Raw genomic sequence first — 13,287 nt, 5'->3', positions numbered from 1 at the left:
CCCCTCCCCTGTCATCCACACGCTCTCCCCTGATGTCACCTGGACCCCCTTCCTGCACCTCCGAATTGCAATTCCTGCTGCTCCCACCATCGCTCTTCTGAATCCTTCCAGCCCCTCAAGGTCACAGACCACCCTGGTGCCCAGCCCCCCGCCTCTGAACTCCCACCGCACACAAGCCAAACCTCGTTGCACAGCTGGGGAAACCTGGCTAAGGGGCTGTCCTTGCTGCGCGGAGACCCTGGCGGGGGCCCAGCTCCAGCCAGCCCCCATCCTTCCGGCTCTCTGCTCTGACACACCACTCCCTGGCCCCCTTCGCCCTGCCAGCACGCTTACACACTGGGCTCCTGGGCTCCTCTTCCGTTAAAGTCCACTTTTACTCCTTGTGTCGCTCAAGCTAAATTCTAGACTAGGGGTGAATGAATGTTGGGGAACATTCACTTTATGACAGGCTCCCCACTAGGGGCTTTCATGCCTTTTCTCATCTCACCCGGACAACCATCCTTTGAGATCGTGTTTTACATCAGCCCAGTTTTCAGATGAGAAAACCGAGGCTCAGAGCACAAAGGACTTACCCAAAGTCCCACAGCCCAGAAGGGGATGAGCATGAGCCCCGACTTGCCCCGTCCCAAACCTCAACTTCTCATCCACAGCCGGGGTTGCCTGCCTGTCCATCCATCCACGCCCTGCTTCGTCATCACACGTGGAACTTGAGGCAGTTTGTGTTAAACACACATTGAAGCAGAAAAATGAATATATATGAAAAGTCAGGGCCAGGGGATGTAGAGAGGCAGATGAGCCTGGGGAAGGTAGGGTGCATAAACTGGAAAGTTCTCGAAGTTCTAAGTCTGACACTCTTTGGAATGATGTCTCCTCCAAGCCCTTTCCCTTCCCCTAGGCACTCCAGAGGCTCTGCCCCCTACCCTCCTCGGGGTGTCTAGACCCAAACTCCTTCCCTTGAAAACGTAGGAGGCCAGGATCTCAGCCACGGGGCCCTCGCAGGCAGGGCTGTCCCCATCCTGTCACTCGTCCGCTCCCCAGGAAGGAGGTTTCACTAAGCAACAAGATGTCATGCATGGAACTATTCTTGTCCCAGGCTGGGACCTGCCTCGGGCATTTCAAGAGACTGAGCGGCTTTAACTAAGGGCTGGGTGAAGCTCAGGTTCCAAAATCACTTCCTGCTTAAGGACAGAGCTGTGCAGACCTCCTGCTATCAGCTGATTGAAAACCTCAGAGAACAGGGGCACAAATGGGGAGAAGTAGAGGCTTTGGGTGCCTCCTCTGTCCTGATTGAAACCCTAGTTCTTCCTGTAAGACTCAGCCCTAATCTCTCCTCCTCCGAGAAGCCTTCCTGGATCACACTGTCCTTCAACCCACCCATCCATTGGTTCAGTAAATGCCTGCTAAGCACTGACTGAGTCAAAAGGGAGGGATGTGAAGATGAACAAGGCAGCCATGTCCCCGAGGAGCTCCCAGCCCAGTAGGGAGGCAAACATCAGGCGTAGAATAATGAGCATGAATTGAGCATCCATATGTGTATTCTATCAATAGTCCTGTTTAAGGAAATGAGACTCAGAGAGGTTAAGCCTCGTGCCAAAGGTCACACAGCAGGGGATTCCAACCTCTACCTCTCCGCCTCTAGAGCCTGAGCTCTTAACTAGGAGGCCACATCTGTGAGCTTAAATGACGAGGATGTTGCCAGATGAGGTCTTTTAACCCGCCTGGGCTAGGGAGCCAGGAAAAGCCTCCTGGAGAAGGTGGGTTCCAGCCTGAACCTTGAAAAAGGAGCCTGGGTTATCTAGGTAAGCACAAAAGGGTCAGACATGAAGGAGGCGGGAAAACTTTGCGGGAAGCTGGAGCTGGGAGGGATGGGCGGGTTGGGGGGGATGCACCTTCATCCTTTGCAAGCTCCTTACACTAGGTGTCTGGCTCACCCACTCAGTGTTAGGCGGGTACCCCCTGAACACCTGCCCTGTCTCTCTTGCTGTCTACTTGGATTTGCAGGAGTTATCTCACTTCCCCCTGATAGCTGCTCCTGGCATGAGGTCAGCCCCGGAAGCGGGACAGGAGGGGTGTGACGGGGAGAAGCGGGGAGGCTGGAGAAGGGTGCTCCCCAGGCTGTCCTCCGTGGGTCTGGGGCAGAACACAGAGGGAGAGGGGACCCAGGCCAGTGAGCCTGGTGCTGGTGAGCTCAGCGCCGCTGGATGGAAACATTTCGTAAACATCACGGTCTGGCAGGAGGCGGGGCACCTGTGACCTTGACTGCATGTGGTGTTCAATGTCATAGTGGGGAGGGGCTTGAGGTCTCCAGGACCCACCTGCCACCTGAGTTATCACCCCAGCAGACCCCCTGGGTGAGGGATGGGGCCACTGGCTCTGCATCTGGGTAAGCTGAGGCACAGAGAAAGCAAAGCGGCTTCTGAGAAACATGTGTATTCTGAGTTTTCCTGTATGACAAGACCCTGGCATCTCTGTGTGCTGAAGTCTCCTTAGATGAAATGTTTAACATTCGCCTGTTTCACCGTGGAAAAGTCCAGATGCTCAAGATGGGATCAACAGCACTATCAAAGCCTCACACTGGAAGAACACTGGCACTCTCTAAGCACTTGCTGATATGCTGAGAGGACCACTTCCTTCTCCCAGCAACCTGGAGAGGTGGGCAAGGCAGCCATCATCACGTCCTGTTACTGGTGGGGAAACGGAGTCTCAGAGACTTGCCCCAGATCACTCAGCCCATAAGCAGCAAAGCCGAGATGCAAGCTCAGGTCTTTGGATTCCAGGCCTGAAGCTTTTGTCTGGATATCATAACACCTATCCAGAACCTTCCACCAGGTCCCCAACATTCAGGAATCTGAGCTCCCAGCTTCACCCCTCACTCTGGGACCCCCGCTCCTCCTGCTGTGTGCCTTTCTCCTTCAGCAGTAGTGACATCCCCTTACTCTGCAAAGGTCCTGTGGGAAGCACAGGTCTCTTGCCTGCCCATCATCAATAATAAGTATCACCCATCGCTGACGGATTATGTAGAGCCGTGTTGCTCAGAGCATACCCTGTGTGCATCTGAATTACCTGAATTTCCTGTTAAAATGCAGCTTCTGGCTCTGAGGGTCTGGGTGGGGGGGTGCCCAGGACCCAGTGTTTCTAACAAGATGCATCTTGGGAGGATAGCTTGGGTAGCGAGTGGGCAGCCAGCTGTAGGGCCATTTTCAACATCACCTGCCTGGTCTGTGCCCCCGGCCCTCTTTCCTCACCATCTCTCTCCTGAGACTCAAGGCACAAGGACAAGGGTTCCCCCTTCCTTCCGTGGCCGTGCAGGTGGCTGGTGGGCAACCTCTCTTTCAGAGCACCGTGGGGCTGCTCCCCATCCTCCAGGGGTCCTGCGAGAGGCTGAGAAGCCTTTGCCTCCTTCTCTCTGGCTCTGCAGACTCAGCAGGCTGGCCCCCTCTGCCCAGGCACTGGGAGTCAGAGGTGGGAGGCTGCCCGCCATCTCCCGCAGCCTGCATTGAAATTTCGCCCTTGCCTGAGAATCTTTGGTTGAGAGCTCAGCCCTATTAATTCTCATTGTGCATTTAGAGCCAATAGGTTTTTATTTATTCATTTATCTTGGTCTTCCTCCTCCCTCCCCTTCCTCACCAGGCTGGAATTTACAATTCAGGTCTCAGGTGGCCTTGCGGAAGGACGACGAGTCCAAGGCCGGGAGAGTCTGCATGTTGAAGCCTGCAAGGGACAGTCGCCCCCCACCCCCCCGGCCCCTGGTGCACCCTCAGGATGCTTCAGGGCTCATGCTCCATTCTGAATGGATGTTGCAGCAGGCCCAGCACTAACTGCAGGAGGGATGCCAGGAAACAGGGACCCACTGGGCAATCCTGAGGCTAAAGTGGGGCTGAGGGCTGCCTGGGTACCACTAGGGCGCCCTCTGGTGGCTGGTTAAAACCACCGGCCAAGGCTAGAGGAATTAACAGCTTCCCGAGCATATATCCAACTGCCTGCTGCCCTGAGACTAGGAATACAGGGCGTGGTGTCCTCAAGGCTGGACGGGGGCAAAGAAGAAAAGGCCCGGACACCACTGAGAGCATTAAAGCCACAATAATAAGCAAACAACAGCTACCACACCTTGAGCACCTACTATGTGCCGGGACTCGCATGGCTGGGCTGTGTCCTTCCCCCAGCACTGTGACATGCCTTCAGCAGCAGCGTCTCTGCTTCACCGAAGCTCAGAGAGGGAAGGTGGGCCACCTGGCGTGTAAGCACAGGCCTTGCCTGGCTGCGCACAAGTTCCTGGCCTGCCCTCTAGACTGAGCGACCTTGGCAGGATTTAGCCAACACTTTCTAATCCCTAAAATGGGATTAGAACAGTCACCACCTTGGAGCATCCTGCTGCTAAGTCACTTCAGTCGTGTCCGACTCTGTGCGACTGCATCCCTGGGATTCTCCAGGCAAGAACACTGGAGTGGGTTGCCATTTCCTTCTCCAGTGCATAAAAGTGAAAAGTGAAAGTGAAGTCGCTCAGTCATGTCCGACTCTTCACAACCCCGTGGACTGCAGCCTACCAGGCTCCTCCATCCATGGGATTTTCCAGGCAAGAGTACTGGAGTGGGGTGCCATTGCCTTCTCCGTGGAGCATCCTAGAGATGATTTAATCAGACCTGCACAGAACCTGCTCCGGGAAGCTGTTGTAAACAGCAGGGCGGGGGTTTGAATCCAACTGGATGTGACCCCCTCCTCCCTGCAGAAGCAGCCTGGGCGGTGTCCCCACCCCCGTTGGCTGCATGTTCGTGATCAAAGGCAGAGCCGGATGGCAGCCCATCATGAAACATTTAAGTCCATCAGGTTGGTGTCAGGACACTGAGGACCCATCTAGCAGAGGAAGGTGGAGATGCTGTTTTTCCACCACCACCCTCCTCACCATCTTCCCAGGAAAGGACAGGAAGGTGACAGAAGGTCCTTCCACAGCCCAGGCTTCCAGGACCCAGGCTGGGCAGCATCGGGACTATGGTGGGGTGACCACCCCACCTTGGCCGCTGTGCTGGGTTCTCTGTGTGAGAATGGGGGCAGGGCAGAGGCCCAGGGCCCAGGGCATCCTGAGCCAGCCTTGGCCAGGAGAGGGCCTCGGACTTGTGCCTGATGGTCATCCCCACTTCTCGGGCCTTGACCAGAGGCTGGTCCAGTGATTTATGATTTCACCACCCACCCCATGCCCCTGCCCCCGGCACATTAAGATCGTGATGAATATTTAAAAGAAGAAATATAGTCAAGACTCTAACACAAGAGGCAGCGGTTGACTCTGCTCTGGGAGTCGAGTGGAGAAGTCCTCACATGAGCTGGGGCGGGCACTGAGCCTGAGATGTGGATCAGAGCTGAGCTTCCCCAGTGCTTACCTTGGCCCTGACCTTCAGGGGCCAGGCCCCTTGCCCATCCCTGAGCCAGCGAAGCCCTGGGGTCCTCAGTGAAGTGGGACCATCCAGTCCCTTGCTCCTGGCCCTGTGCAGCCTTCTCCTTCCCTGTCTCCCTCTCTCCCCAGCTGGGGCCGGCCAGTCTCCACCGCCCATAGTGACAGCCTCCTGACCACTGACCGTGGGAACCTACCTTCCCAGGCTGACAGCTCTGGGATAGGACCCAAGCACCGCACAGGACTGAGCCATCCTTAGGAGCCCGGTGGGGACACCCACTCAGTCCGTGCATAAACCCAGAGTGCTAGAGGCTCTCCCAGGACACATGGAGGCAGCAACCACCCAAGGATGACACCCAGCCCTCCTGTGGCTTCTGCAGCCTGGCTTCCCTGTCCAGCCTCCTGCCTGGCCCAGGGCCTGCAGGGCTCTGCCCAGCGGAAGGCATCTTTTGGGAGGCAGATCAGCTCAGTGACTCTCGAGTCAGACGCTCACATCAGAGCTTTACCACTTCCTGGGCTGTGACTTTGGGCCTCAGTTTCTCCATCTGTACAATGGGAATGATGATAGTTACCATCTAGGGGCACTTGCTCTGTGCCAGACCCTAGTCTGAGGGTTTATTTTTTTAATTTATTTTTAAATGTACATTTATTTATTTGGCTGCATCAGGACTTGGTTGTGACACGTGGGATCTTTCCTTGAGGCACACAGGCCCTCTAGTTGTGGCGCCTGGTCTCCAGAGTGCTCAGGCTTCAGTAGTTGTAGCACTCAGGCTCAGTCATTCCATGGCATGTGGGATCTTAGTTCCCTGACCAGGGATTGAACCCGTGTCCCCTGCATAGCAAGGTGGATTCTTAACCACTGGACCACCAGGGAAGTCCCCAGTCTGAGCATTTTAGAGTGAACTAAACGCCTTAGGGTGACCCAAGTGTGTCCACACTTTAGAGGACAGCTGCTCAGAGATGCCACCCGTCCAGAGCTCACTTTCTGAGACTTTGTGCGGCACAGAATCAACCCAGCTGAACTGAGCGAGGACTCCAAAGAATGACAGCCGCCACACTCGGGGACTGGCACAAACGACCCCCACTGTTATTACTGTTGTTGTTAATGGAGTGCCGATGTACCCTGTGGCTCTGACTCCGTCTTTAACTAGAGACTCAAGTAACAACACCTGAAAGCCTCCCTTCCCCTGACTTAACCAGTGACTGTGGCCACCGCACATCGTGATGGAATCAGAAAGGGTGCCGTCGTCACCAGCCACCCGGATCTGACCCCTTCCTTCCTGCCTTACGAATCCCCTCTGCACTTCCGCCAGACCTTCCCCCGCAAAGGGCGCTTGGCCTTGGTTTGCTGGACTGGATTGGGTGGACCAGGAGGTGACCCCCTGGAGGGATGAACAGGCGGAGGGCAGAGTGCAGTCTTGCAAATAGCACCTTGCTTGCTCGCCCAGATGCTGACTTCCTACAAGGGAGGCGGGGCTTATCTTCAAGGTTGGGCAACTGTGCCTTGGGTGGTTTGGCAGTTTTCCCCAGAGGAGAGGATCCAGTGATCACCAGGCCAAGAATTTCCCCACCCCAAAAAACAGTGTCACGTGACCCCAGCATCCTCCCGGCATCCTCTGCTCTGGCGCATTTCCAAGGCGGGACAGAGACAGGCCCCAATCCTACAGGCGGGAAAGTCAGCCTGGCATCCGGGTCCTCCCGTTCTGCGCACCCATCCCATGGGTCTGGCCCAGACCCCCCACCCCCACCCACTTGGCCTGAGCGAAGGCCACAGCAGGGGGCCGACTTACGTGGGAGCAGAATCTCTCCGGGGGGTCTCCGCACGTGATGCCGGAGGGCTCCACCTTCACCTTGACGTAGTCCTTCAGGCGCATCACCTTGGGCTGGCAGGCATAGAACTCCCAGGTGGGGCCTTCGTCTGTGGTCACCCAGGATTTGCAGATGTCGTAGTCCCCGGAGGCCAGTGGCAGGCAGTGCAGGAGGAGGGCCAGCAGGCGCAGCATGGCGGCACAGTCCCCGGGGCGCGGCCCGCAGGGGGCCTGGTGAGGCGGCGGCTGGCTCAGGCGGGACGTGCAGCCTCCGCATGGAAAAGCCACATCTACCGGGCGACGGAGGCCGGATGTCCCAGGGACTCTGCCAGGTTGCAAACAGCGAGGAAACTTGGTTTTTCCAAGAGGCCGATGTGGAAAACCCAGAGCCAGCGTTTCTCAGAGAGCTGATGGGCAGATCAAGAAGTTGCCCACAATTTGGCGTCCTCCTCACCTTGGCATCACCCCTCTCCCAGAGGTGAATCTGATCAAATCAGGCAGACTCTCCAATTGTGACCGTGGATGGAAACGGGAGACGGAGAGAGTCCGCAGGGATCTGGCATGAGGCTGGATCGGATTGCTTTTAATTTTTGTCCTTCCAATCAATCCAGCTCTTTAAAGGGCCCTTTCATGTGTGATGTGTGCTCAACACAACTGCACAACCACCCTCCGGCCTGCGTTGTAAAGATAAAACAAAATCAGGCGGCGTACCTGTTAGCTGCATACACGTTCCCCCATGGGTCTGGACTTGGCATTTTGGACCAATGAAAGAGATTTCTTTTCATATGGGCTGAAAGTGACAACAATCACGCAGCTGGACTGGAGCACAAAAAAAGCGACTGAGGTGTTAACTGGGGAGCAGCTTATTTGGGTCTGCTTTGGTGGGGACAGGTGCTAATGGGGCCAGCTGACCTTGGCTGGTAGCCATCGGCAACTTATCAGGAAGTTTCTGAGACTTCAGCTCCCAATCCATCCAGGTACCCGGGGTCTGGTTTGTCTTTCATTGTAGGAAGGGAGTAGAGAGAGCTCATTAGCAACAACACCTGCAACAAATTAAATAGAGAAAGAGGGGGATAAAGATGTAGAAGAACAAAAGCTCTCTGGCAAAACGTGCAAAACACGAAGCTGCATTAGCAAGGTCTCCAGAGAAAACTGGGTTATTTTCATTAATATTAGAGAGGCACATTTGGAGACGGGGTACATTATTCAAGAAGGCGATGAGCTTTCTCCTTATTTCTGGGGGTCTTTGGGTCAGCAGAAGTGTCCCTGTTTGGGGTCAGTGACTTTCTAAAACAGCCCCAGGAGCCGAGACGGAATGGTGGCTTTAAAATACTGTGACTGACAAGTCAAAATGTCAAAACCGTTGAAGGCAGAGATGAGGCTGTAATTATCTGTGTCGATGAGGATGTGTGGACAGGCTCAGATAAAGAATGGTCCACGCGTGGTCAACAGTTATGAATCAGGTGCTAATAACTCTGTCTCCAAAATTTTGAAATGGTGAACTTAATTTTCAACTGTAAGCAGCTAGGGATGTTGAAGATTTTGACGGAAGTGACGATGGTGTGTCATATGAGATTTTTCCGATCGAGGCCAAAATTTCGCAGTCATCCTTAGAGGGTATGTTTATAAACAGGTCACCATTATGATTATTGCTTTACTATTTTAAGCTACTGGTAATTATTTAAAATCCCTAAATAGATATAACTAAGATGAATATTACATTGTGGAAAAAAAACACAACTCCAGTAATGTGATGTGTTCCCAGACATTTGATATATCACCAGGAGAAACTGGTCCCCCAGTGAGGGATCCTGGCCAGAAATACTTAGCCAATAAATAGGGCAAAGGTTACTGCAATGAGTCACAGCAGAGCCATGTGTGTTATTAATTCTGGCAATTACATCTCTGATTGTGGCACCTAAATTCCCAAACTGCTGCAGCATCCATGCTACCTTCACCGCTCACCTGACTCTTCAGCCATTGTATCTAGAAGGTCCTGAAGAGTTATCTACGTTTCCGTGATCCTCCATTCTCCATCCAGACACAAACACACTCCTGCCCCAAATGCCAAACCAGAAGGTTGGGGACGCTGTCCAAATTGGGGGCTGATGGCTCAGCTCCTCCCCAGGCGGAGTCCCCTGCCTAGGTCCCAGCGCCCCCGGCTGGGGGCATCATAAATCTGCATCAAGGCGGCCCCTGCCCCTCTCTCTGGCTGAAGGGCTCTTGATGGAGATGAGTGAGGAGCCGGGGGACACATTTCCACATCTCACCTCTGGCTGTTTCGAGAGAAACGGTGTTACAGAGTCCGCCTGGCCTTGAATGTGCTCCTTGCTAGAAAACTCTCAGAAAGAATCCGCCTGGAGACTATTTTTACAACCTGAGAAAATGTAGTAAAAATAAAATAGCGCCGGCCGGCAAAGGTTTGGATGCCTCTGTCTGAGTTTCATGCTGCCCAGAAAACAGCACGTCCCTAATTAATTCTCCCAGCCGCGGGCTCCCAACTGTTCACTCCCAAGAGGCGCCCCTGATACGGGACACCAGGGCGCCGGGCTCCCAGGGAGGACCCACCCAGCCTGGGGCTTCCTGCATCTGCAGTGATGCTCCCAGCCTGGACGCTGCTGGACGCGGGGAGGCAGCGAGGCCCGGAGGCCAGGAGGCCCGCCAGGTCCACGAGGCAGCACGCCTTGCAAATTTATTAATTGCTTTGCAGTTCTGTTGGCTTAAATGCCATGCATTCCCTGGAAAACAGGGCGAGGGTGGGGGGCCAACAACGACAAAATCTGCCCGGGAGGGGGGCAATAGATGTGTTTACAACTAGTCAGTCAATTGGGCGTTGCTGGCACCATAAGGGAATTGTGAGCTCAGCACGAGAATATTATTACAGTCAGTTTTTGCCAAAGAGGAAAAAACGGGAGGGGGAGAGACTCAAGAGTCTTCGGCACAGCGAGGCGGAAAGCGGGGAGAGAGAAGCCAGTATGGGAAATTTCAAGAGTAAGAGGCTGGGTCCCGGTAGATTGTTTTCTCCTTGGAAAATAAATCTTCACCTGATATTATTAAGAAACTGCAGCTCCCAGAAACAAATAGAATCAATGTGCTTTATTTTCTTTTAAGAGTCCTCAGGAACGGGAGGGGAGGGGGAGGGGCTGATAGCCAGGGTATTAAAACCCGAAAATTAGATTTTACCAGGATTTCTGAACTCAGATTTCTCTGTCTTATTGAATTAGCGCCTCTCGAGCTGGCTGGGCTCGAAGCAAGCTCCTCCCGAGTTGCCGGCTGGGCCCTCGCCTCCTGGGAAACTTGCCTGGTGGGCGGGGAACCCCTAGAGGTGGTCCCTGGAGAGGGGGCGCTGGGGGTTTCTCCCGGGACCCAGCCCACACCCCGGTTTCTTTCTTCCTTCCCAGCGGGACACCAGAAGAGGGGGTGAAATCTACCTTCAGGTGCGGTCGGGGTCACCTTCCAGTCCCACCCCACCCTCCCAACTCTAATCATTGCCCCCCCCCCCCAACCCCGGCCGGTCCTATGGGTGCACCCGCTCACCGCCGCCGCGCGAGCCCCGGTGCCCCAGCCCCGGAACGGCAGCGTTCTCGGGCTCCGGGTGCCCACCTCCTCCCTCCCAGCCCCAAGCCCTCTCAGCTCCCAGGCAACCCCGAAAAGTTGAGCTCGGCGGTGGGGCGCGAGGAGGCCTCCACTGGGAGTGTGGGGCTGCGGCACGGGGCTGCTGGTGGGGTGGGGGTCAGCTCCCCGCCGCGGACCCCAGGGGTTCAGAGTCCGCGCTTCGGGTAGGCTGCAGGGGTTGTGCCTCGCACGGTAACGTGCCCGGCAATCCCTCCGTCGCTTTTTGTCTTTCCGAAGTTGAGTGCAAGCCCCGGAGCAATTAATAATCACACCTTTAATAAAGGCCGGGCTGGCGCCGAGGGGCCCCCCCTCATTTGGCACCTCCTCCCTTAATTAGGAGACGCCGAGCAAAGCGCCGGGCAATTACTCGCATCCTTCTGCCCAGCGCCGCAGCCGGCAGCGACCCCGCCGCGCCACCCCCAGCCCCCAAGCAGGCAACTTACTCGGGAGCCGGAGCCAGCGGACCCCGCGAGCCCACAGTCCTCTTCCCGCCTTCCCGCGGCCCCTGCTCCCACCGTCCGCGCGCCACCCAGCTCCAGGTTCGACTCCACAGTGTCCCCGAGCCGGTCCGGACGCATAACCCTCCCCATCAGCCCACCCCTCCCAGGCGCCGAAAGAAGTTTCTAGCGGCGGCCGGAACACAAGAGTTTTTCTTTGCAACTCACACATTTTCCCAGTTTTCCGAGAGGGGAAGGGGATGGCAGGAATTGGGGTGGCTCTAGAGGGTGGCGATTCAATCCGGGTAGGGGAACGGCCCGAAGGAAGGGTTAATTTCCTTTCCACAAACACATCCAGACGTTCTCTTAACATCCACCCTCCCGCCCCACTCACTCGCACAAACGATGGGAAATGACCCTGGTGGGGAAAAAGCCAGCTCCGAAAGACAAGCTACTCCTTTAAGATGTTGCTACAAATGCACACTCACACACCCCTCTCCAAGCGACTCCGGTCCTCTGCTAGTAGCAGCCGCCACCAATAACTTTTGCATCCGAGCCTCGGCTGGGCTGCTGTTAAGTGGCTCCCGGCCCCGGGAAAGCCTGCGCGGTCACCGAAGCCCTTTAAAAATGAAAGGAGACTGGCCAAGCTGCAACATATCCACCCACCCCCCACCCCGCTCGCCTCCCGGGCTCTCCCCGCCCGCCTTACCCCGGCTCCGAGAGGCTTCCCGGAGCGGAGACCCCGGAGGCCGCCACCCTCCGGCGCTCTGCCTCCCCCGTCTGGCTGGCGCTGGGTGGGGGCAAGGGCCGAGGGCTGCGAGCAGCTGCTTCTTCCCCCGCCGCCGCTGTGGCCGTCAGATCGGGGCTGGGGAGCCCTCCGGCCGCCGGGGGGGCCGCCCGCAGCCGTCCCGGAGACGCGGGCCGGGGGAGGGGGCCGTCTGCGCCGCCCGCATCGCCCGCCGGGGGCCGAGCCGGAGGTCGCCGCTAACAAGTGCAAACTTTTGGGGCCCCCTGGGCGGCTCGGAGAGGACCCGCGCTCGGGCACTAGGCAGCCCCCGGCCCGGGTGGGCTTCGCGGCGGCTCGTCGGGGCGCCGGGGCATTGCCCCCCTCCCCGGGGCGCGGCGCGGGCCAGATGGCCGGGGCGCTTCACTGCCCCCCTGCACGCCGCTCCAAGTTAATGCTGAGGCTAAATCCTCTTGCCATCACTCACGATCACCATCGGGGCTTTTATCTCCCGGTCTGATCCGGGCTGCGTAACTTCCTCTGTGTGGCTTTAACACACCATCCCACCACGGAGCAGCGGTCTTCTTAAAGGTGCAGGAAGGAAATACTGCGAGACTCGGGGGACGCGCCACGGCCTGGGGAGGGGCGCGGCGAGCAGGGGCGTCCCGGCGGGCCCGCGGCCAGGGTGGCCCCAGCGGGCGGCCGCGGGAGCGAGCCTGCTCTGGGGGGGCGAGGGGGGACGGGGGTCGCAGCCTACACATCGCCTCCCGGCCCGGGGGCCAGCGGGTCCCCGCACGCAGACCGCATCTCAGCCAGCTCGGGCCAGGCGCCGCGGGGCTGCGGCTTCCTTTCCCCAAACCCCGGGGGCCCGACCGGGTGCCGGCGCCCATGGGTGTGGGGGCTGCCCCATCGGCCCCCGGGGAGGGGTCCAAGTGAGTCAGTCCGCCCTCCGCCGCCACCCCCCGCCCCCCCAGACAAGCCAGGGGCTCAAGGCTGCTGCTCAGTCTCCCTGTGAAGTGCTGCCACCCAGAAGGCCCCAAGCAGTGGGTAAAGGGGTGGGTGGGTGGATTTGGGGAGACGGGGAGGGGGACCATCTGAGCGCACAAGCGGAGCCTGAATACCAGCTGACACATCGCCGCCTCCACCCTGACGGGCCCAGCTTTTGACGGAGCCAAGCCAGCTCCGGAGGGAGTGCGGGGTAGGGGGCAGGAGGGGCCTCACTCCCTGGCGAGCCGGGGAGGAGGGCGTGGGAGGACTCCCGCAGGGGCCTAGGGCAGAGGCCAGTGGATTGGCCGCACTGGCAGCCCCCTGGGGCTCTTC

General features: G+C 57.4%; 1 protein-coding gene across 9 annotated transcripts in view; it reads right to left on the bottom strand.

Annotated features, from left to right (window-relative positions):
• NTNG2 (netrin G2) overlaps positions 1-12,466 on the bottom strand; it is a 73,322-nt gene extending 60,856 nt beyond the window's left edge. For 3 of the 9 annotated variants that reach the window (XM_043469914.1, XM_043469921.1, XM_043469922.1), the window contains exons 1-4: positions 11,953-12,089; positions 8,104-8,234; positions 7,646-7,865; positions 7,174-7,516 (exon numbers count right to left, since the gene is read on the bottom strand). In XM_043469914.1, coding sequence (XP_043325849.1) covers positions 7,174-7,516; positions 7,646-7,653 — 351 coding nt within the window. In that variant the 5' untranslated portion in view covers positions 7,654-7,865; positions 8,104-8,234; positions 11,953-12,089. Of the gene's footprint in view, positions 1-7,173; positions 7,517-7,645; positions 7,866-8,103; positions 8,235-9,461; positions 9,569-11,249; positions 11,378-11,471; positions 11,629-11,731; positions 11,863-11,952 lie in introns of those variants that run through there. The other 6 variants (XM_043469915.1, XM_043469917.1, XM_043469918.1 and 3 more) reach the window with 6 other exon arrangements.
• Positions 12,467-13,287: the final 821 nt, after the last annotated feature.

Source organism: Cervus canadensis, chromosome 5 (assembly GCF_019320065.1).
Source record: "Cervus canadensis isolate Bull #8, Minnesota chromosome 5, ASM1932006v1, whole genome shotgun sequence".
NCBI classification, from domain to species: domain Eukaryota; kingdom Metazoa; phylum Chordata; class Mammalia; order Artiodactyla; family Cervidae; genus Cervus; species Cervus canadensis.
This window is presented reverse-complemented; position numbering and strand designations above follow the sequence as displayed.